At 39.7% G+C, this 25,661-nt stretch overlaps 1 protein-coding gene across 3 annotated transcripts in view; it reads right to left on the bottom strand.

The window, feature by feature from the left end:
* Positions 1 to 25,661, bottom strand: part of wdpcp (WD repeat containing planar cell polarity effector) — a 71,057-nt gene that overhangs the window by 8,102 nt on the left and 37,294 nt on the right. For all 3 annotated transcript variants that reach the window (XM_066696855.1, XM_066696854.1, XM_066696856.1), the window contains 5 exons: positions 22,745 to 23,354; positions 13,546 to 13,734; positions 12,342 to 12,465; positions 9,167 to 9,230; positions 6,051 to 6,153 (listed from right to left, as the gene is read on the bottom strand). In XM_066696855.1, the coding sequence (XP_066552952.1) occupies positions 6,051 to 6,153; positions 9,167 to 9,230; positions 12,342 to 12,465; positions 13,546 to 13,734; positions 22,745 to 23,354 (1,090 nt within the window). The remainder of the gene's footprint in view (positions 1 to 6,050; positions 6,154 to 9,166; positions 9,231 to 12,341; positions 12,466 to 13,545; positions 13,735 to 22,744; positions 23,355 to 25,661) is intronic.

Raw genomic sequence — 25,661 nt, 5'->3', positions numbered from 1 at the left:
GACAACAATACAGAAAAAAGAAAAGAAAACTGTAATAGGTAATTCTGGGTTCTCACTCAGAATGACATTTCATAGCTACTCTCACAAACCAAGGATTCAGAGATGCAGGATGGGAAATATTATTCTTGACATATTGCAGTTACAGGCTTTTCACACACAAAAAAAAGAGGAAAAAAGTCTTGGATAGCAAAGAGATAAAGCTCTTCCACTTTACTACAACAGCAAGGGCCTGAAGCAATACCTTCTATTGTGAGGCTAACGCCACGGAATAAGCATCTCTTGGATATTCCTCGTGGCTAAATGTTCTCAAAGAGCCCAGCTCACATTCTTTACTCTATTACACATGACAAAGGTATATCTTCCTAAATCAGCTCGGTTGTCAGCCAGACATTTAAAAGTGATTTCCTTAAGGACTGTGAAGCACTGTCATCTTTATGTTTGAAGGAGTAAAACAGAAAAGACTGAACATAAGAGTTTCAAATTCTCAAAGAAAAAAAAGTAGAATTGTATTTTTGAAAAAGAAAACACAATAGAAAGTAAAAGAAAAAACATTTCCCTCGCATAAAATCATAATGTGCAGCTGCTATTTGACAAGAAATACATTTTTTAGTTTTATTTAAGAAATGTTTTATTTTTGTTATCGAAAACCGGACAGCTAATTAGTTTGTTAATAACTGAAAATGAAGTTTTTTTGACCTAGTTCTTTTGTGGCCATATATCACCTGTGGGTGATGGATCGCCTAAAATAGACTTGCCAACCTGACACTGAAGGGGAGTGTACCTCGCTTCCTATGGGTATAAACTACTTCAGAACCTTGAAAGTTGATCTGAAGATACAACGGCCGCCTATCACATGACCGCTCGCGTAAGCCCCGTGCCCTGGATTTCGGCAGCTCCAATCCAAGCCGCTCTGAGCTGCCTTTTGGCTGGAGACCCAGAGAGAGTGCGAAACCAGGCTGGTCTTGCCCACATCACTGATTCCCCGGGGCACGAGGGGCGGCGGCAACGTGTCAACATTTATGTTGCATGTTCCAAAATCGTGAAAAAAAAAAAGCAAAACATGCAAGCAAAAAACTAAACTGAGATGTGCTAAATTATTCAGATGCACACACACAAAAAAGCCACGTGGCATCATGTAACATGAGCCACTTTCTTGCGTGCTGGCATCTTCTTGCTCACTAAAGCTGTCCTCAAGCACAAATACTGTACTGCGCCCTCAAATTTCCCCTGTTGTGCCATGAGAGACATTAACCTGCTCTTATGTTGTGATGTTCGGTATCGTATACACTTGAGAATACTTCTGTGAACAATTATGTTTTTGCTTACCTTTCTTGCACTTACAAAAATGTGGGCAGAATTAATGACACCATAATAAAAAGTGTGCATCATTGAAATTTTGTTCACAGATGAAATATATGGATTCAAACACTTGAGTCATGTGCTGTCTGTTTGTGTATAGAAAGTGCTGAAAAGGCATTTTTGTGAAGAGATACAAGTCAGTCAAAAGTATTCACTTGCATGTTTACTAAATGTACTCCTAGATAACTCAAAGATCTACTTGAACTGCAATAATTCAAATCAGTTAAGCAACACAAATCTTCTAACAATCAGACATAACTTAAACACTTAAAAGGAAAAGATAAGGAAACAACGAGGTCACTTTAAGTGCATGCTTGTTAAAACGTAATACACTGCTTTTTAACGTGATGGCATCATAGGCATATTGTAATATCCACCCAGGACCAAGATTCAAAGCTTCACTAATACATGAAACTGTGAATAGACTGTGAATGGAAGTTAGGAATGCCCTGCCATTTAACTTTATAAAAACCCTAAAAACAACCGAGTGGCAGATCTGACTGTACTGCTTTACGAATGTGTCCCTCAGCTCACATTGATGAGGAATGGCTGTTGACATTGCTCAGCTGAGCAGAAGAGCGCAGGTCGAACAGGCTCAGTGTGCGTCAGGTGTGAGGATGGAGAGGGTGAAGACTTGCTGAAATTCGAACTGTCTGCCTGTCTTTTTCTCTCTGCACTTTTAAAGTGAGGCCGGCTGGAGTGTATGCATCTCCAAGGCGTTAAGGTTCTCTCAGGCCTGTCACTGTGGCACAGCTTGTCAGCTTGACTTCCCAGCCTAGCCAGGCTATGAAAATCAAACCTCACCTCCCAGGAGGACTCTCTCACACACCTGCACCGCTCTGGGCTGCAGAGGAGTCCTCTCTGTAAAGACTTGACTTCCAGGTACATTCTTGACATGACAGGGGCTCACAAAGATCACTTTGGCACCAACTATTCTGCCACCTCCCAACACATCGAAGTAAGTAGCACTTTGGTCTATTTCTTTGGGAATAAACCATTACTATTACTACTACTACTACTACTACTACTACTACTACTACTACATGTATCCACATGTTACGTCCAGGCTGGTATAGCAATTAATAGTAATTGGTTAGTTAGGAAATAATTATTCTCCCAGGTTTTGTTAATTAAATATATTCCTGTTTGTAAAGGATCAGCTTGATAAATATATTTGGTTGTCCTGCTTTTCACTTATTAAGGTCTAAGTAAGGTCCATTGTGATGTAAAATCTCACAAGTAGTTTGCCTAGTAGTAATACAGCCTTTAATCAGCAGCAATGATCTTAATAGGCTGGAGCAGATGTGAATTAAGATTAAAAACACGATAATGTGATATCTTAATAAGCTTTTAACTGCTCCCAAATTATTCCAATTTTTGCACAGTCATTATTTTTAATTAGTACAGTACAACATGTAAATAATAATTAACATAAGGTAGACTTAATGCCAATTTACATACTAACAAAGACAAATACCAACCAGGTACTTAATTGGATGGTTATCTAAATTAACCCCAAACACTGTATTTGGTTACACTAACTTTCTACTGGATAAGCTTCAGCAGACTTTTTCAGACAAAAAAATGGAAGTGAATGTGAGAGAATGCAGGACATAACAGGGTCATTTTAAATATTTAGCCTATTTTACAATATTATTGTTGTTGTTGGGAAAGGACAGTTATAATATTCATCAACATATATACAAATATCACAGTGCAATATAATGATTAATATAGTTAGTTGTTGTTTTTTTATATATCATGAAATCAAGAGTTTAGGTCAGTCTATAAATAAAATGTGAACGAACTAGAGAAGGCAGTAAGGTATTTTCATGGGGAACATGCATGTAAATTGTAAGCTGGCCCTGGAGATAAAAGGTACTTTGTTAGATTGCAGGACTGTAACTCTCCCAGAATGGCGAGCCTAATGAAGTTAAAAGCAGTCCTCTCGGTGCTCTCTGAAGAGCAGTATTTACACATGCAAAACAATAACTGACAGCTGTCGCTCAGAACCAGTCCTCTGGCCCTTTCAAATCGTAATGAATTCAACATTGCTAAAACCCGACCACTGTGGAGGGTAGCGTTTTAAAGAAGGAATGCCTCAGCTAGTAAACACTTATTGTATCGAAAGGAGCCTTCGAGAACGGTTTCAGACTGTCACCCGAGTGAAACGTGGAGCGGTGTTGGTCTCAAGAAGCGTTTTTTGTTTCCCAGTTCCCCTAACTCCTGAGAAACTCTCCAGTCTTTCCCAGCGTGAAACACTGGGGGGAAGAATGACCTACTTAACATATAATTGCATATAATTCGGACTTCGATAAAGCAGGTCTAGGTACTCTAAGGAATCATATAACAAAGTTACAGAACTGGCCATTAACAAAATATATTTTCTTCTCTCTTAGTCGTTTAGGTCGAAATACATAACGAAAAAACAATTTCTTATGACTTAGCTGGATAGATGAACACACAGAAAGGAAAAAATAATAAACAAATAAAATGCCTTTAGGGACACATAAGAGATATTCTGTAAATAAAACACATGCACTTATTAATTTATTTTCAGGACTACTTCATCAAGGTCTTCCATACCAAAGAGATTCTGCATGTCATCTGCATCTGTTACATATTTGAATTGCAGTGACCATCAATATCATCACACTGCAAATTAATGAGCAACTTCAGACATCCAGTGCAACCTGGCCTCTATTGTGAAGCTGCCACCGGTTCTCAGCTCATCACCAAACAGGGCGCTTAAGCACTAAGTTGGCCTGGCCTGACACACACTTTTCTATATAAGAAGATATGGGCTGGAATCCTGACACTGGTGCTACTCATTGCCTATTTATTACTACAGTCGTAAAATATTCTCCTGCAAGTGTGATTTTTGGTTTTGCTTGAATTTCTGGCCTTCATCAGACTCCTTATGGGAAAGACTTATTGATTTAAATGCTGAGATACATTGATGCGAAGAAGCCAACGTGTGATTAGTTGGGAACTAGCCTAGGGGGCAAGAGCTGTGCCATTTCTTCCGCAAAGCAATATCCAGGCAATCAAATATAATTGCTACATTTTAACCATTAACATCTGCAAAGTGTTCCCAAACAGAGTTCACCAGCACTACGAAATTCTCCAAAGTCTTTAGCCTGGCCGAGTCCAAGGATGTGTGATGCTCCAGGTAAAGTGTGAATATGGAAATCGTCAAAGGCATAATTAAGGAGCCTACAGACCGGAATGCACAGAACGATCCCCATAGGAGTTTACTGTCTTTCAACCGTGCTTAAAGGAGTCCAGGTCTACCTTTCACTTCCATGAATGCATATCATTTTGTTTTTTCGTTTTTAAATTGGGAATGACAAATAAAGCTAATATTTGATTGGTAGGCTTATTTTACTCAGGCTGAACTTGTGAAATGTCAGGCAGATCCCAGAATTATGGCATTCGTTTTTAAATCCTACACATATTATGAAACCGTGGAAAATCATAGACTGAGGACTCTAGCCCAGGTAAAATACAGCTCCTGATACAGTCAACTGTCTTACAATCAACTGTCGGTGATTATGTCCAAAGAAATGCAAACATAACAGGACCTTAATAAAATTGTCTTCACTGAGAGTAGGATCAATTTGTATGTATTTATTTATTTTTACAAAAAACATCAAGTGAAAGCACTTTCCAATTTTTCCTTGTCCTGTCTGGGATAATAGTAGATTTAACTCTCTACTGGATAAGACAATGGTTTCCTTATGCTTCTTTTATCACATCACGCCTTAAGATGGGTAATTGTAACTCTGATCTAAGAGTTATTATTGCACTTTGTATTGCTCTTATATTTTGTAAGTCGCCCTGGACAACGGCGTCTGCAAACAAATAAATAATAATAATAATAAAAGAGTCTGAAATCCATTTAACACCAGGGAGAGCGCTGTCAGTGCAGCCGCTGAGAGATCAGGGCCTCTGTCCCCTCAGCTACAGGTTACACTCTCATTAGGTTGGGCCGATTCTGACCTGGTGCCGGACTCCCCATTCCCCCCGGCGTTCTCCATTTCTGATATCATCTCATACGCAACATCTATTGGAGGTGTCTTGCTAGATTTAAACACCACGTTGTTATTTACATTCCCATTCAGTATCTGTACATTTGAGATAGCTAAGACTGAATAATGCCTCTCACTGCACGCTGCAATTGCTGAAAATTGACACATATCACACACAAAACATATTATTAATTTGATTATTTAATAAAGGAACTACCACATTTTGATGAATTAATTAGACTTATGCTTTCATGTTTTCACAAACACAATGACATTATAAACTTATACAAACTCTGAAGTGCTAATGTTACATAGCCTACCTATATTGTGAACAAAATACCTTCGACATTTACAGAAGTATACTGGATATTTGGCCAAAAGTATAAGAAAGGCACCCAAAAGAAGCCTTAATTAGAGGAAAACTATGTCTCCTCCAATTATCTTTGCATCATGCCACTAATACAGCAGCCCTGTCCACCAGCTCCTCGGCCCTGCCATTGCGGAGGTTAAATGGCATTTCAATCTAAATTATTTTTTTACAAAGCGGCCAAATCAACCAGAAGCTAATTTTAAGTCCTCCTGAAAAGACCTACTCTTCATGTGCAATGTTTTACAGAAAGGCTCATTTCAAAAGAGTGCTTTACTTGACAGCGTTCTTACCCAGTCCAGTGGTTATTGATTCTGCATCAATTTCATTAGCCTTTTTCTTCGCCACTTCAGCCAGCACCAATTCCCCCTTATCTAGGGCTAAGTAATGGATGTCCTTTGAAAGTAAAGCAAAATAAGAGATTAATCTAAAATGAATCTGGGTCCAGCAACAATGGTGTGTTTTTGTTAAAAAGATACAAGAAAAAAAATCAGTTTGAACTTCACATCAGACAGCCTGGATGAAAATGCTTAAAACTTTAATTTAGTCACATTCCCCCTCTGATTTTATCTTAAAATTAAAAAAAAAAAGAAAAAAAAAGAACTGGTATGTGGACAGCTCATTTCATGGCTTTTTTATCTTCTTGTCTGCAGCTAATATTACAGTTCTAGTAGGTTGCTTAAAATGGTATGACACCTGCATTGCTATGTTTATTTCGAAGTCAGTTAAATGAAGTGAGGTATATTGTAATTATAATTTAGTTTTCTATATATAACATGTTTGTTGTTGTCATCGTTTTGGTTTTTATTCACAGACTACTTTAATATATTTTTTAAAAGCTTACATTCTTGCATCAACCCAAGAAAATCAGACCAATTTTTCGTTCAGTTACTAAATCAATCATTGGGTCACTGTAAATGTATCCATATCTAGCCTTCATTTGGTAATATGGAGTCATACTAAAGTGCCGCCTTGTTTTTGAGTTTTCCCCATAGTTATTCCTGCCTGGTAATAGGAGGGCCCTGTGTGCGGTGGGAAGCAGTGTCTTCTGGGAGCAGCTGTGGTTACGGCAGTTCAGTACCAGCCAGTACCCGTCACCTGTTAGAGCAATACTCCCAGCACTGGCCCAGTAATGACCATTATCAAAAATCAGGGCTGAAATTTTCTTTTTCTTTTCTTCTTTTGGAAGAGTGGGGGGTTGTTGTTTTATCTTAATTGCTTAAAAAAAAAGAAAAAAAAGAAAAAAAGAAGGGGTATGATGACTACACAGAATCAGCAAGCTGGCAGATTGGACCCCCCTCCAGCCCCTTGAAAGAGGAGGTCGTTAAGTTTGAATTCCAGCTGTGTGCGCCTTGGTTTTGATGGGGTTAACTGCATTGTCACCCCTTTTGTGCACCGAGGAGAAAGGGGAACGATCACAGCTTCTGCTGCTGCTGCCGGCCCCCAGTGATTAAGAGGGGAGCGCTGGTGCGTTAGGGGCTCAGTGGCTGGATGGGCCTGGCCGGTCGCTGCCAGTTGAGCCTGCTCGGAGAGGGAGTCAGAGAGATGAGTGCTCAGGGCCTGCACGGGGGATAGAGGGGACTAAAAGGGGATCAAAATGATCAGATATTACACCTTTTATTGACGGCCTCACAAATAAGAGACAGGATATACGGTAATCTTATTTAAGAGCTTTAGTGCACACAGAACTGGAGCCTAAGTCTTCCTGTTAATCTGTTTTATAACCTTCCATTTCTTTTTTTCCCCAGCAACTAAAAAACTTGCACGCCCACAAGGCCAAGACCTTACCTTACAAAAAAGAAGAAGAAGAAAAAAAGCCATATCCACCAAAATGAATTAGAACTCCTCGCATGAACACGTGTCATAACATCCACACAGCCACCAGAAACAGAGTCATTACTGTAATCTGCGCAGCGCTTTATAACGCATTGATCAGATAAATGGCCGGGACTTAACCTTTTAATAGCATTAATTGTTCTTCTCAATAAAACAACTAATAAATCAGATTTTCTGAAGTACAGTACAGCTTGTTCTGTGATGAATATTAATAGCAATGTCTAATCTGAGATGTTGAGGCGGCTCTTTCACATTTTTTTTTTTCCCCCCCCTTCTCTCTCAATGCAGCCAAATCAAAAACAAGACCCATTAGGAACAAAGCGGAGATCTGATTCTGTAATCAGAATTCTTATTTAATTATACATCACACAACTGGAGTGCTCACAAATGACCTAATTGGATAAATTATCCGGCACTATCAAAGTGTAATTAGAGCTATAGAATGTCATCATTATGCAAAACACTCGAGCAAACGAGTCCCCCGACCAAAGTATTTCCTAAACAAAGGCTTCTTTCCCCCTATTGTTTCTTTGAAAACAATTGAATCAGCTGTGGAGAAGTGGCATGCTGGGAGGCTTACGGGGAGCTCTATTGGTTTTGTCCACCCGACCTCGTGCGACATTGTGGGGCAAGATCTTACAAAACAAGGGCCACATGCAGGGCCTTTACAGAGCCCTTTAAAAGGCAGGTTAATTTTACTTCTGTAGCTAATTAAATGGGAGGGTAGAATGTGAGGTGAAACGTCAATGCCTTTGGGTCCTCACTGCTGCTTTGTTGTTTTAAAAGTAGCTGTGGGAGCGTTCATAATTTGTCACTTTCTCATGTCTCTAAGTGACACACTGAGTCTTTTCAAGGTCCACAGAACAGGCCCCACCTTTCAATTCTGGTCTCAGCAGCTGTACTTAGTGGGGAATGGATTGGAACCGTTCCTATCTATTTAAGTGAAAAGCGTCCGCAGTACTCAGTGCGGAGGAGAGGAGGGGGGGCATAGGAAAAAAGAAAAAGAAAGTGGTTCAAAGATACAGGACCATTACTTCAGATATAAAGAGGGGGGAAAAAGGACAGTGTGACCATGATGAGTCATAAAAGACACAAACCTTCCAAGTTATTGCTCGTTTCCACCAGGCTGCTTCCTGGTAATGTGTTTTTAGCGAGGTGTAAGCCTACACTGGTTCTGGGCCTATCTTATTTTTGTGCTGCGAGTGGAAAGCCCGGGAAAGAAAGAAAAAACAAACAAATGTGTGATAGGATTCCTGAGGGGAATGTTCCAGGAGAGGAGAGGTAAATAGCAGCTGAAGGTACAAAATGGGCCCACATATAGGAATTTCAGTTGCACATTTATTATTATTATATTATTTTGTGGAGAAATTCCTATACCTTTTTCTTTAGTTGATAATGTAGCAATTTTGCATTTGTCCTTGCTCATTTATATAAATCTGCCAATGTGTTGAATAACTTTGTACAGAATCATCTGAACTAACGATATTTTGTTCCCAATGTCCTCCACTGGGATAACCCCTCCTGCGCATTTACAAAACCACAAATGTGGGTTTAAGTGAACAAACACACCTACCATAAACAAGTCACGGGCTCCTATGTCCACTGCCAGCAGGAAAGCTTTTTCATATCGCTGGTACCTTTGAAAAAGAACGCAGAGGGTCTATATTAATAACAGCACCAATGTGGTTAATCTTTATAATGGCTATTCAGCATTAATGCAAGTGATTATTTTCCATGTGGAACCAAAAATGTCTACTAAAACCATCTGATTAGTACAGCCAATTTGAATGATCTGTGCATAACAATGAGTGAACAAGAAAAACAAACAAAATGTTTTTAAAATTTTTAAGGTGATATAGTTCAGTTTGGTCACAATGCTTATAAAATGAAGACATTTAGACACCAGTGGGTTTATGTTTTTGCCCTCTCATCAACCCAACCTATGTTTTAATAGGGCTTAAATGGGATGTTTGGTACTCAGTGAACAGCATTTCATTAAAGGAAAAAAATGTTTCAATGAGATAATGTAAGGCATGAACACTGAAAAACAATGTAATTACGTAATTAAGCAATGTAAACTGTTTAAATATATACCATTCATATACTCTAGTTCATTTCATCACATTATTTCCCACAAGAATTACACAAAAATGTATAAACTGGTGTCCTTAACTGAAAATCAGAAAAACCACCTGGGCAGCCCAGGACAGAGCCAAGCATAAAATGTCACCAGCATTTTATTTCTGACCATCAAGATAACAGCACCTGTCACTATGTACCAAACTGATTTTCTCTCAGTGCCTCATGACATCAAGCACAGATCAATAAGACTTTAGTTTTCAAAAGCATCAGAAGCCGCTGAACAGAAATAAACAAGACCAAATATACAAGGTGTAAACAAACAAACCAATAAACAACCTACACGCCATACATTAAAATGGGCACAATACTTTAATAATTGAACAGTGTGCCAGAACATCCCACGACACAGATTAGTGGAGACACTGAATATCGCTAGAAAACAAACACCAAAACTTTTATGGTGGGAAACTGACATGAAACGAAAACAAGTCTATTTAATGTGAACACTGCAAAGAATGCAGGTCTACGATAAGGAAATTCTGAAGCCTTTCATTTTTTCTCTTGCATTAGAGAGCCAGGCAAAGGGAGTGAAATGTGTCGGTTTTTATTTTGTGCTCAAATAAATAAATACATACATAAATAAATTTAATGAAAGCTTTATATGTAGAGGTTTGTTTCAAGAACTGTAGTGCTTACTCAGATTTTATGTATTTCTGTGCAAAACCTCAAAATAGGTTTTGAAGACTTGCTTATATGGGGTAAATACTAGGCCAGCAAGCAATTAGTGTTTAAATATGGGGCTTGTATTATAGAAGGATTAGTAGTACAGCACTGACCTCCTGTGACCTTATTAGTAATGATTGAAAGACTGATTTATTTTGTTGAAAAACAAATCTTAGTTTTATAAGCTTTTTATTATTATTTTTTACTGTAGGCAATCCTGACAAACAGTGCTGGTCATTTGCATCAACAGCTTTTAATTAATACATTGCTATGGCTAATCAGGTCAAATACAGTCCTCAAAATTGCTAGGACCTCTACAGATTTAAATCTGCATTATAAAAACAAAGCAATATGTTATTTCTGGGAATACTATCAATCTTTTATAATTATTTTGAAGTCTGTGAAGTACTATTAAAATAAACAGTGTAACTTTCTGGTATACATGGAGTAGGTAATAGTCCAATGTAATTATTTTTGTTCTAATTTTTTTCAAACAGTAGTCCCAGAGCTTCATTAATTCATTGTGAATGCTAATAAACCTTGTTTTTAATAATGATGAGAAAACAATCATATCAGCTGGCTGCACTAAGCATCAAAGCAAGGACACTGTAAAACAATCAAATAGTTTGATAGCAACAGATTTCTGCAGAACTAAGTGAAAAAGTGACGAAAAAAAAAAAAAACTACAATACGTATTATAAAAAAATGTATATTTTCCATTCCCATTTGCTTATTTTACTGCATTTGGATGTACAGATAAGGATATTATTTTCCAGTAGTTCTTACTGAAAGATGACTGCCCCAAAGAGGTTGATAGTAGCATTGCATATTCCACAGTATTACTCAGTTCATATCAGATATCAATAAGGCTGTGCAGTTTAGGGTTTTATGAATTGCTTTTCATAGCAAAGAATATATCTGTTAGTGGGCTTACCCTGATTTACTGATTCAAGCCCAAAAATAAACAGTCTAAATAACATGCAATTATGTTTGCCTGTTGACACAATAAATTGTCTGTTGATTTCTGATCTAGGACCCTTAATGAAAATGTGACCCCAGGGTGTACTCGCTACCTATTACAGAGGAGGACTGTGTCAGTTTCAAAGGTAGTATTGAAGGTGGGGATAAAGTCATGTAGGTACCTTTCTAATGAGATTGTGGTGAGCAGATGTAACTACCTTTTCCCCTTGTTCAGTCCACATCTTTCTTTTGTCTTCTCACAGACTCTCTCACTCCAGTTCCTGGGAGTCCTGGTCTCTAATGCTTTTCATTCCAGAAGGACTGTTAATTACTCTAGCTAACTGAACCCTTTTAATTAAACCGTTTGCCAATTTCAGCTCTTAAAGACCCTGTAGAAGTTTTAAATTAGCAATATCCCTGCACCAATTTCTGGCTTTCTAAATTCCCCCTGTGACCAGACATCTGGAATTTAAGCAGTCGGGCCCATGTGACACGAGGGGCTGATTTCACAGACCCAGATTAGCACAGGTTTTGTACTACCCAATGTAATCCCACAGTAAATTTAGGCAGGGTAGTCCAAGGCTAGCGCAAAGGAATGCTGTGGAAATGCTTGATATCAGAGTGGTCTGTTCACCATTCAATGATATGCTATTAAGAATCGTAAAGACATCATTTTTTACATTCAAATTTTTAAAATTAATCAAGGATGCCCCCAAAAGATCTGTTTGCTGCATTTCTGCAAACCAAGGACTGAGACAGGAAAAACTAATACATAAGTAAACAAAGAAGTGTTCTTATTAATGATAATAACTATGTAATTAAGGCACAGTGGCATTATTATTATTAACTGAAATACATCAACTGTAACTGCCTACTTGCTCCCATTTCACTTCAGGTTCTTCTTGTCTGTTCACATTTTCTTTACAGATTATGAACAACACGGTAGAGTAAATCTGTTAGGGGGAGCACCATGCAGGCCTCACCGGAGCAGGTGATGAAAGAAGCGTCGGGCATACTTGCTGATGGCATCCCGGTACTCCAGCACTGTGGTGTCAGACAGGGGTTTTGACGGAGCGTAAAAGGTTCCCAGAGCAGCTTCGAGTTGAGCTGAAAACAAAGTAGGACAGCAGGCATCAAATAAAGTGTCAGACTGTCCGGAGACTGCTTGATGGGAGCAAGGGACTGACTATTCATGGGATTACCGTATGTAAAAGGAAGAATATCTTTCTTTCAAATTTTGGTGAACAAGCGTTGCCCTGAATTGGACTATTAGTCCAGTCCAGTCACTTTGTTCATCAGTCAGAAAAGACAGCCATTTTTTATTTTGCACTTTTAAAAGAATAATACCTGTATACCAATGCTGACGAACCTCCACAAACACAGGCAGAATTCACTTACAGCCCATGACAGAAATCAGCCAAACAAACCCAAATTGACTCTGTTATTACAAACTGCTCAGTAAAGGACTGCCTGATTATGTAGCGTAGGAATAAAGTAGCGAGTCAGTATTACACTGGCCTTTTCCCTCAGGGATAATGCTCTGGATTCTGTCTGGTATAATGTCATGATTTAGAGTTATACATACTTAATTAGTAGATAGATCGTATTTGACCCTACTTAGTATTTAGAGCACTCGAGAAGACAATTTGTACTGAGTACAACACTACAAATTTGAAGCATTGATCCTTTACAGAGGGACAAGAACCTGATTATACCTGACTGGAATTGAAAACATCAGTGAGGGAAAATGGTCAGGGAATAGAATGAATTAGAGTTTACAGTGTAGTATCTTAATAGGAGCACTGTCTATATCAGAGACTGGAAACCACAACCCCCTTAAAACTTGAAGATAAATAAAAAAAAAAAAAAAAAAAATCTATTTTTTTCTTCTCATTCTAATTTTACAGTGATATACTGGTTAAACAGAATGTCACCAAAATGATATAAACTATAATTTCATTCAGTACAGTAACTTAATATTAGGTGCATATTTCTGATATGGCAGATCAATAATACCTTTGCTTCAACATGTAATCAATTCATTGTTTAAAGAAAAAACAAGAGAAGAAAAGCATAAAGCTCAGTATTTCACACGAGGAGTGCTCAAAATCAACAAACAATTGGAACAATAAGGTCATTAACGAGGCATGGAAAAGAAAAAGAAGCAAAAAAAATAACTTGTCAGACCTTCTGTATCCACTGTTAACTTCTGCCGGAGTAGATGATCCACAATGGCAATTAGACACCTGTAGGAGTCCGGTCCCATTGTATTCCAGTTGATGCCACTTAAGATGTTAATACTTTCGTCCACCTGGTTGTAGCGGATACACTGGAGGGCCATGTCTACTGGCCCCAGCTGGCCCCCGTTAGTGGCACCTGTCACAGACAAAAAAAAAAAACTCAGATGCATGGTACACCTGAACATTACCTTAAATGCACTCATTAAACCTCAGGACCATCTTTAGAGACAACAAAGAGGACTGCAGATACACATGCTAAGCTATACCTCTCACTGCCCATCTCTGAATTGCCAGGTACTAAGAAGCTTCAGAAATCATATGAAGACTGGAAGACAACTTTTCTTTAGGGTACGATACTTCAGCATTACAAGAGACCGAAGTTAAGAAATTATTGTGTGTGTACATGGCACTGTATTTCTTTTAAAGAAAATAAAACCAATAACAAGGGGAAACACTGATATCTTCAGTAAAGAACTGGTTTAAGTACATAATTCATTACCCCCATTAGTGCTTCACAAAAAACCTAAAAGCACCTATTGCTTCTTTTCCTTTTAGCTGATATAAATGTTTACTGGAGGTGTGCCAAAATGTTCTTCTTACAAACTATATCTGTAGTGAATCTTCAATAGTATGCCGTTATATCAGAAAGACTTTCATCTCGCACACACCAAAGGGCCCGATCTGGATCTTGTGAAATGACAGAGTAAATGAAGAAGGCACGAACGAAGGCAGGCAGCTATGGAGTGGCAGTGAAAGATGCCGGTCCATGCAGAGGAATCGCGAATCCCCGACTCAAATAAGGAAAGTAAGTGCCTGCCGAGCTTCGCCATGGTGAGGGCGGTCAGGAAGAAAAGGAACACGACTTAAAGTCTGTCATGGTCTTTTGAGTGGAGCTGATCAATACCACCGAAAATAAACCACTGGAACTTAATCTCGACAGAACAAAATAAAAAGCATACTAAAGCTTCACTAAATCTTATCACGTAATAACCTGGCATTTGTTTTTTTGGGGGGGTGGGAAGGGTGGTGGTGGTTGGTGGGATTTCTATTTGGTCTGTCAACCATGCAGTTCTCCAAGCTATCACACATGGGCAGAGGGCTCCTCCTCTATTAGGAAGCTGCTCGGTTGTGTTAGTGCTGCAACGCTGATCGTGACACTGAGGTGGAAGCACATGTCAGTGACACATGGGACATTCTTGGGTCTCTTCTTGAAACAAGAAGGAATGTAAAACAGAAGGATTTACAAGTTGCCATAGACAGACACAGGACAGTACAGGTGAGAGGCAGCCATCTTGTTGTGTTCCTAGTTTCAGACAGTCTTAGCATTCCTGATTTTGTTTTAACTGCCTTAATTTAAGTTAACCTTATCTGTAGTTTGCTTTAATTTAAGTCAATTCAGTACAGCTGTTGAGTTGGTGAAAGTAAATAGGTTGAAGGAAAGGTGATTTAGTCTAGGACTAGCAGGATTTCAGTTAAGTGAGTTGTGCAAGGTGGATCCAGTTGGAGCCAGTTAGGTGTGAATTGGGGGCAGGTAGACAAAAGGATACTTTAAGCTGCTGTTGAGAAAAAGCTGTGCTGTTGAGAAAGAGCTGTGCTGTTTCTCGGTAACAAAAAAGTGAAGCAGTTGACCACGGGACAGAAACCAAGAATTAAAAAAAATAAGAAAAACTAGCAAAATTTAGAAGCATGTGGCCACTACAGTGTCATGTTTGCAGAATGATTGCCTTCCTGGATGAACTCATCCAAGAAGATTTAATTTGTGAACGCTCTCAGCATGTTGAAATCCTAGAGATCAAGGTCCGTGATCTTGAGGCTCAGATTGTTGATCTGTGCTGTATTAATGATATGGAAGCATTAGTCAATCAGCCCATTAGAGAGATGTGTGCACGCCAAAACCTAGGAGAGTTGAGACCTTAGAGCAGGAAAGTGTAGAGAACTGCTGGGTTACAGTAGGTTGTAACTGCAGAAAAGGGCGCGCACAACCCTTAACATAAGAAAATAAGAAAGTTTACAAACGAGAGGAGGCCATTCGACCCATCGTTTGGTGTCTATTAATAACTAAGTGATCCAAGGATACTATCAAGTCTATTTTTAAATATTCCCACATTTTCAGCTTCAACCACATCGCTGTATAGTTTCTTCCAGATTGTGACAACTCTGTGTGAAGAAGCATCTCCTGTTTTCCATCTTGAATGCCTTGAAGCCCAATTTCCATTTGTGTTCCCGGGTGCGTGTGTCCCTGTTGATCTGGAAAAGCTCCTCTGGTTTGATGTGGTCGATGCCTTTCATGATTTTGAAGACATGAATCAAGTCCCCACGTAGTCTCCTCTGTTCCAGGGTGAAGAGGTTCAGTTCCCTCAGTCTCTCAGTAGGACATTTCCTTCAGACCTGGAATAAGTCTGGTTGCTCTGTGGAGCCAAGAACTGTACACAGTATTCCAGATGAGGTCTAACTAGTGCATTGTACAGTCTTAACATTACATCCCTTGTTTTAAATTCTACACTTTTGACAATATACCCTAACACTCTGTTTGCCTTTTTTATTGCTTCCCCACATTGTTTGGATGGATAAATTGATGAGTCCACATAGACCTAGATTCTAGATCCTAGATCTTTCTCATGCGTTACTTCATCTAGTTCTACTCCTCCCATAGTGTAATTATAGTGGACATTTTTGTTACCTGCATGTAATACCTTGCACTTGTCCACATTGAATTTCATCTGCCAGGTGTCGGCCCACAACTGAATATTAACTAAGTCCCTTTAAATAGCCTGTGCTGCTGAGATTGTATCTGCTGAGCCACCTATTTTAGTATCATCTGCAAATTTGACAAGTTTGCCAACTATCCCAAAGTTCAGATCATTAGTATAGATTAGAAAAAGCAAAGGCCCTAGTACTGATCCCTATGGAACTCCACTAATAACCTCACTCCAGTTAGAAGCAACCAGTTCATAATCCATCTACTTACATTACCCTGAATGCATACAGCTTCCAATTTGAGGATCAGTCTTTGCTGTGGAACCTTGGTGTGGAAGAGTTAGAAATGCCCAACAGGTTCCAACTGCTGGACACTGAGTTGGACAGTGATGGATCAGAGGGTGATGGGAGGGCAGTTGAGCACCAGAGCACCATGGTGTCCACTGCCCCACAGAACAGGGAGGTAGTTATAATAGGAGACTGGATCCTTAGAGGTGTAGATCACACAAAGTGGTCTAGTGATAAGGAGACTCGCATGGTATCTTGCCTGCCTGGTGTTCAGGTTGCAGATCTCCCTAAACTAGTAGACGGGCTACTGGCCAAAGTTGGGGGGAATCTACTGGTCATGGTCCCCATTGGAACCAATGATATAGGAAAAGGACAAATTTAAAGAGTTAGGAAAGAAACTAAAGAACAGAATCTCCACTGTACTTTTCTACGAAATACTTCCGGTACCACATGCATGGCCAGGGAGACAAGCAGAGATTAGAAAGTTTAACATGTGGTTGAAATCTTGGTGTAAGGAAGAGGGTTTTAGATTGATGCAGCATTGGTCTTTCTTCTGGGATAGATGGTACCTGTACAAACCGGACGGTTGCTAATGCATTGCGAGAGGGTATGTGTAGAGTAATTGAGAATCTTTTAAACTAGGGACCAGGGGGGCAGGGAGCTCTGACAATGGGAGATGTTCCACTAAGGAAAGAAAACAAAGGGAAACTGCTAGTAGGAAAGTCCTGAAATGTTTGTACCTCAATGCCAGGAGTATAAGGAAAAAGATGTTAGACCTGGAAGCCACAGTGCTGGCATGTGACTATGATGTTGTGGGAGTGACAGAAACATGGCTTACAGAAAATGATGGGGATGAATACAAGTTGAAAGGATACACACAGTTTAGGAGAGACTGGCAACATCAAAGAGGGGGTGGGGTAGCACTGAAATTACACTGAGATAGAAAATAACTCAAATCAGATCCTAGTAATGAAACAATCTTTGTGGGTTAAATTTTGAATAAAAGATCTGGAGGATTAGTGGTAGGAGTGTGTTACAGACTACCCAATTCAGATATTCAGAAAGATGTTGCATTGTACAGTGTAATCAGGACTGCATGTTGCAAGGATCTTATAATGGGGGATTTCAATTTCTCAAACATAGACTGGGAAAGCCCAGTTGGGACTACAGAAGCATAAATAGAAATGGCTGAGATGGTAAATGACTGCTTTCTAACCCAATTTGTCAGGGAACCAACCAGAGAGAGTGCATGCATTGACTTGATCTTTTCAAATGACCAAGATAGAGTGAGGGACACTAGTTAGAGAACCAATGGTAAACTGTGATCACAATATGGTTAGCTTTGAGACATTCTTTAAAAAAAAAAGGACCAAGTCTAAAACAATGGTCTACACATTTAGAAAAGCAAACCTTGAAAGGTTGACTCCTTGACTGGAGCACACTGGATACAAATTCGGTTGAAAACAGATGGTTATATTTTAAGATTATACTACTTGAGGCTCAGGAGATATTTGTACCAAATTGAGGACCAACAAACACTGGCCAAAATGGTTTGATAGAAGTATGCAAAAAAAATATCAAGAGAAAGAAAATGTTGTATAGCACATACAAAAGGGATGGAGATGAAACAAAATACAAAGAATATGTTGAACTGCAAAGAGATCTTAAGAAAGGGATCAGGAAAGCAAAGAGGGAAATTTAAAGAAACATAGCTCTTGGAGCTAAAACTAATGTTAAGAGCTTTTTTCAATACTACAACAGCAATAGGTCAATAAAGAGGAAGTGAAACAGCTAAAGGACAAAAATTGAAGTATCTTGGAAAACGAACAAGATGTGGCAAATGTTCAAAATGAGTATTTCACAGAGGTTTTTACAAAAGAAAAAACAGATAACATGCCACAGGTTAACAACCAGTCAAACCCAAAGAGAGATCAGGATAAATGAGGAGGAAGGGACTTGCAGAATAAAAAACAAACAAATCACCTGGGCCAGATGTTATATTTCCAATACTACTTAAAGAAATTAGGGAAATTATTTATAGGCCACTAACTCAAATATTCCAAATGACAGTTAGAACAGAGGATGTGCCAACGGACTGGAAGATGGCAAATGTCATACCAATCCACAAGAAATTGGACAAAACTGAGCCAGGAAATTACAGACCAATCAGTCTCACCTGCATTACTTGTGAAATGTTGGAAAAAAATATTAGACAGAAAATAGAGGAGCATCTTAATGAAAACCATATTCTTGGAGATAGTCAACATGGTTTAGAGGCAGATGTTTTTGAACATGCAACTGCAGCTGTAGATCATGTGAAAGCATATGATATACTTAGATTTTCAAAAAATATCTGATAAAGTTCCACAGCAATAATAAAGGGTAATGTAAGTAGATGGGTGATGAACTGGTTGCTTCTAACTGGAGTGAGGTTGTTAGTGGAGTTCCACAGGGATCAGTACTAGGGCCTTTGCTTTTTCTAATCTATATTAATGATCTGGACTCTGGGATAGTTGGCAAACTTGTCAAATTTGCAGATGATACTAAAATAGGTGGCTCAGCAGATACAATCTCAGCAGCACAGGCTATTTAAAGGGACTTAGATAATATTCAGTTGTGGGCCGACACCTGGCAGATGAAATTCAATGTGGACAAGTGCAAGGTATTACATGCAGGTAACAAAAATGTCCACTATAATTACACTATGGGAGGAGTAGAACTAGATGAAGTAACGCATGAGAAAGATCTAGGATCTAGAATCTAGGTCTTTGTGGACTCCTCACTTTCTCCATCCAAGCAATGTGGGGAAGCAATAAAAAGGCAAACAGAATGTTAGGGTATATTGTCAAAAGTGTAGAATTGAGAACAAGGGCAGTGATGTTCAGACTGTACAATGCACTAGTTAGAGCTCATCTGGATACTGTGGACAGTTCAGGGCTCCACACTTCAAGAAAGATATCGCTGCTCTAGAGGCAGTTCAGAGGAGAGCAACCAGACTTATTCCAGGTCTGAAGGGAATGTCCTACTGAGAGACTGAGGGAACTGAACCTCTTCACCCTGGAACAGAGGAGACTACGTGGGGACTTGATTCATGTCTTCAAAATCATGAAAGGCATCGACCACATCAAACCAGAGGAGCTTTTCCAGATCAGCAGGGACACACACAAATGGAAATTGGGCTTCAAGGCATTCAAGACGGAAAACAGGAGATACTTCTTCACACAGAGTTGTCACAATCTGGAAGAAACTATACAGCGATGTGGTTGAAGCTGAAAATGTGGGAATATTTAAAAATAGACTTGATAGTATCCTTGGATCACTTAGTTATTAATAGACACCAAACGAGCACGATGGGTCGAATGGTTCTTGTTCTTATGTTCAAAAATCTGAGGAGGTCTGGCGGCATCTGGCCTAGATGGAACACAGCCATTCATGCTTAATAACTATTTCCCAATAGGCCACAGTAATGCACAATGTTATATGTAGGAATAGTAGAAACCAAATAAATTTTAATAATGATAATAATCATAACTATAATAATAATAAATGAGTAATTTAGTAGATGCTTTCATCCAAGGGGCATAAACAATTGCAGAGAGAAAGGTGCAGATTATGGCTTCAAAAGCTATTGCTGCCGAGTCCCTGACGATGGAGTCACTAATTGTGTTTTACGTCTGAAGGCAAGAGTAAAGGAAAATGAACAGACTTGTTCAGGTTAAAACACAATGAACAGTCAAATAGTATATCTTGCTGCTCATGGAATCACCAATAATTGAAAACAGACCGGGAAACATCGAGCCCTGCATTTTATACTCAAAGTCTCCCATGGTAAGAGTACCAATTAAGGAATCTCCAGTCATATGCCTTTTGTTTTTCTAACTAATTTTGAAGGGACATGCACTTCCCTCTGTTTTAGATCCTTAAGCAATTTAGCATTTGGTTTTGTAGCAAACAATTTCTTGTGAAATGAGGAAAGGGTCAGCTGGTCAGCATTTGGTTCCCATGACACCAAAGCTTTGAGCAGTAGGGGGCTAATCAACATGTGTTTCAATAACCCGAAGCTTCTAACACCTACATCAGGTGTAAACAACAAAAAACACCAACAGACAGAAAGTTAATTATTCAGTAGTTGACAAATCCCAGGTATTGAATCTCCCTGGGCGACACAAAATCATGAATCAATATTGGGCTTAACCTTGTTAACTCCAAGCAGGGACTGAAACCGCAGTAACAAATCTGTATGACCCAAACTGGAGACTCTTTTCCTTATATAAAAAGTTCATTAATTTATTTACTTGATGTTGTCTTTTCTGAAGATGGCAAATTACAAATATGCAGAGCCAGTTTTTATTTTTTTGGAGCAGCGAGGACCACTAATTGTAAACTTCAATTGATCTCCATCTGGACAACTGACCTCTTGTGGGTGGTAAAGCTTCCAAATGGCCTGCTTTGGAGAATAAGGTGACGGCCAACTTATTGCCTAATTGATTTAAGAAAGAAGGAGGCCGTCCAATTAAAATTACAAGCTGGCAATTAGCAGCTAGGCCCCTAAATCCCCAAAGAGCCTGCTAATGTCAGTAATAAATAAACTGAGCTCCAGATTTGGGAAAAAACAAAACAAAAAAAAAACCTTGGTCTTTCGTCAGCGTCGGCTCTGAGCTAAATCCCTTGGGAATGGGGGGAGGGATGACAAACACACGGGCACGACACAATATGAAACATACACAAACACATATGCAGTTATGCAACCCTGGAACAAACAGTCTCCTGTCACCCAGTCACACTTCTACAAATACAAGAGCAACATTTTTACTGGCCGATAATGGGCACATCTCTCCAGACCCTCACCTGCATATGGATATCCCACTCACAAGCAGATACACATCCTCACCCAACACAGTCCCTTTTCAAAAGGCTAGTAGAGCATCCAGTCTGAAGTAACTCAGCATCCAAATTTCACTTATAGGACTACTTGACTATGTCCTTTAACTGTGTTTTACATAATGAAAGAACAACATTAGGTCGATCAGACTAGGTTTCAGGCAAAAATGGGTTTAGTAGTTCAATTAAATATGACTTGGTCAATTAAGGAACCAACAGCTGTACTACTACTGCTACAATTATTATTTTTATGAATACTAATAATAATTACAGAATATAAAGCCAGAACATGATCATTGAAAAATGTAAAGCAAAGTGTTCTTCACACTCAGATAACTCTTAAAAAACACTGAAAGAATTAAAAGGAAAATATTTTTCTTTTCTTTTCTGTAGGCAAATTAGTCTTTCATTCAGATCTAAAAACTGTGCTGTGGAACGTTTTATGTTACTGTTTCCGCATCAGCAAGGAGAAGAGCACACGGCAATCTAGTAATTATTACAGCCCACAATTCTGTCAGGCTAATGAGACCTGCGATTTTAAATCCACCCTCAAAACAACAGCATTTCAGGGTCTGTCAAATGCATGCCCAGATGAGATAACTGCATGTGGCAAAAACCTTAGTCAAACTGGAGGCCTGCCAATCCCTTCTTCCACACCGGTTCAAATTGCTCTGTCGTCTACGATTTGCAAATAAATAAATAAACAAATAAACAAACAAACCCTATGTGTCTATATAATTATTAACAGAAAAGACATATGCATAGTGTTTCTTCAGATCCAAAACCTTGGCATGAGATCATTGGAAAAGAGGCAAATATCGAGTGTGCTCTCCAATCTCTATTGTGTGGCCCCATTTCAAACCTTCTTCGGGTCACAATTAAAATGAGATGGCTTTACGAGGTTGATTGGCAAGCTTTATCTTAGTACCACAAGACAAACTGCACTGTAAATGATCACGGCACAAAATCACCACACAGGACTAGGGTTGAATGCTTGGGGTTATTGATGGTAAGACCTATCGTACCATCCTTATGAGAAGCTCCCACACCAGCACAACATTCATTTAACATTTAAAAAAAAAGTCACACGATTTGAAATGTCATATTAATGCATTAATGCTTTCACAGAACAAATGTTAATTTATTAAAAAAAAAATTATGCCAATTCTTTTACATAAAGAAAACGGTCATATCCCCTATATAGAAGGACACCCAATACACCTACACGTGGATTTAGTATCATCTGATAACCTCCAAAAAAAAAAAAAAAAAAAACGTACCAAGTCTGAGACGCAAGGCTCCTATTGGTCCCCCGTCGAAGCTGACGAACAGCAGGTCATGAACCTCCAGGCCATCTGCACCATGGGGGGGCAAACGGGCAGCTGCCCACTGCACTCGTGCCAGGCCTCCCGGGGTGTTCAGGTGCCGACTGAACTGGAGAGTGGGGGTAGGACTCAGGTCCTCCGCCAGCAGCTGCACCTTGATGGGCGAGAGGGCCACGTTGAAGAACTGCAGCTCCCCCTGGCTGCTGCCCACCAACAGCAAGGCCCCCTGGGGGTGCCACTCCACCAGGGAGGGCAGAGCGGTTGCCTGGGCGAGGAGGGTGACCCCTTGGTGCCCGTCGTACAGCACCAGTGAGGAGTCCAGGCAGCCCAGGACAAGCTTGCTCTCCGTGGGGTCTCGGCTGCAGGAGATGGCCCGGGCGGTGAGGGGGATGCTGGTGACTGCCAGCCGTTGGATCCGGCCCCGGGCACACTCGTACGCACAGCTGTCTGCCATCCACTCCCTGTGCGTGCCCAGAGAGTGCTCCACTGTCAGGACCTGGTAGGGCTGGGTGATGCTGAAGCAACAGTCCAGAGGGTCCCACTCGGTGCGAATGCAGCTGAGAATCTGACAAGAGGGCAAGACACCAAAGTGCACAATGACTGACGGTTGATTTGCCTCAACAGTAAAAGAAAGAATAACAGCACTGGTTAGATTTCTTTTGCAAGGCATCGGATTAGGTTTTGAATACGGAATGGAATGGAATTTTATTTCTCTCCTGTCCCATCTACATGAAAAACAACATATAATACAAAATATGCTGCGATGTTAAAAATAAAAATGAACCATGCTGTAAATAAAAGGAGGAACTATGTACCCTGAAACCTAATTGCATATTAATTCTTTCTACTCAAACACACCTGTTTCATAGGTTCCTGCAATATTATTTAGCGGTCATATTTTTTAATAATAATCTTAGGTAGAAAATTGTAAGAGGAGAGACCTTCACTTCAACATAAGCTGAATAGGCACATAATAGATTCTATCATTTCAAAATCTAAACAGAGGAGATTATATTAAACATTACTAGTGCTGATTGTAAGCGGTTAAGAAAATATACAAATTACCTATTTCTTTCTTTGGAAAAAAAAAAAGAATTTCTTATTTCAATGAAGAAATATTGAATACAATGTTACACTGTAGCAAAATGTATTGATGCCAACCATGTAGATATTTTTTGAGTGTTCTTTAACATTACAAACACTGTTACTGATTAAGTTATTGCAACACCAAGGTAAGTGATGTTTAAGCTCAAGAACGAGGAGGAAAGAACTTCATTGTTCTTGTGTAAACAAGACGTAAGATGGTCATTGAGGCTGTTGAAAGTGGGCAGGAGTTAAATAAGAATGGATTTAAGAGGAAAAACAATTAGCTTCCACTTTATCTGAGAATCCTGCATGTAAAATTCATGTTTTTCATTTTTGTTTTGTTGTTTTTTTTTAAATATGAGAACTCAGAACTCAGACCGAGACTGGAGAAAGCAATTGGTCTCTAGTGCCCCGCTGTTTCACAGTCTATAATTCATAAAAAAAAATGTGTATCGTTGCAAAACTAAAGTGCGTCTCTGCCGTACAAGTGCAGTTCATTTTGCCGTGTAGACAGAAGTGCAGATCTGTTGTAAAGCTTGTGTTTGTCAATGAGTGCCAAAGGTAAGCGGTTCCAGGGCTCTGGTCCTCTATATGAAAAGCAGATTTCCCATTATCTTTCCTTTCGCGATGATCTCCAGGGGCTGGAGATGAACGTGCTGACGCTGCTCCAGTCTAATTCATCTTTCTGCCAGCTCAGTTATCCCTCCGACTCTGGGTGGCATCGCCGACAAGACGGATTTGCCTCAGAGTCTGAGCTCATCCCCGTGGTTTAGCCGAGGCAGGCTGGGCCTGGTCAGAAGTCCCATTGAAAGTGGAGGTGCCGAACAAAGCAGCCGCTCGGGCTAGCCAGGGGGCCCTCTTACGCTTACAGGATTGTTCGCCAAACAATGAATGGGAAAACTCCTCGAACAAAAGAATAATGCCTCACATGAAATATACTGCCTTCTCATTTTAATTGCATTATAGTGATAACATTTTCACTGCTTCGTCGCTGATATTTTCCAGAAACATCGGACACCCAGCATATTTAAAAAAAAAAAATTAACACCAGGTATAACAACAAGGTGGATAATGTGTTGAAAAGAATCAGAAAAAAATCAAGACACAAAAGTGAGCCAAATCTCCCTCTTTCTTACTAAAGCAGGAGCGACGGATTTCTATACAGTCCCAATGACTGTTCGTTTGGCACCGTCAAGTGCCGGCTGCATTATCAGCCACACGGTGCACCATAAACACAAACGGGCACTCACACTCCCTTTCTTGTGCAGTAGTGTCTTCTCCCACTTATTGGTTTCAGTGACTGATCAACTACTATTCTTCTTTCTTTTTTTCCATAGATAAACCCCGGATTGTCCAGCTGAGATCCAAGCCCTTGTTCACAGCAGTGTCCCTCTTTGACCGAATTTTCCAGTTCAGAGAGCGGAGGCGCTGAGAGGCCAAGAGAATGGCCTGGGGGGGGGGGGGGGGGGTCACACAGCGAGGAAGAGGCTGTGGAGTTTGGTGCCCAGGATCTTGTGGCATTAAGACTCTGATGCCATCTTTCACCTGTTCTGCTTTAGAAGTGACATGCAGCCTGGGAGACAACTCTCACATGTGTTGTTGAGTCATGGGTGTTGCCTTCTAATGCACACTCTTCAAAGAACACAGACAGCAGAGCTTTAGTGCCAACAGGAGAACAGACACTGCTTTTACTGGTAATTTGTAGCCCTGCAAGCAATGAGCCAACCACTATATAAAGCACATGATACGTTTGATAAAGCACTGACCGCACAACAGGTGAACTGTG

This window comes from Amia ocellicauda, chromosome 23 (assembly GCF_036373705.1).
Source record: "Amia ocellicauda isolate fAmiCal2 chromosome 23, fAmiCal2.hap1, whole genome shotgun sequence".
In the NCBI taxonomy this organism is placed as follows: Eukaryota; Metazoa; Chordata; class Actinopteri; order Amiiformes; family Amiidae; genus Amia; species Amia ocellicauda.
Note: the sequence above shows the minus strand (reverse complement) of the source record. Positions and strands in the feature narration are given on the sequence as shown.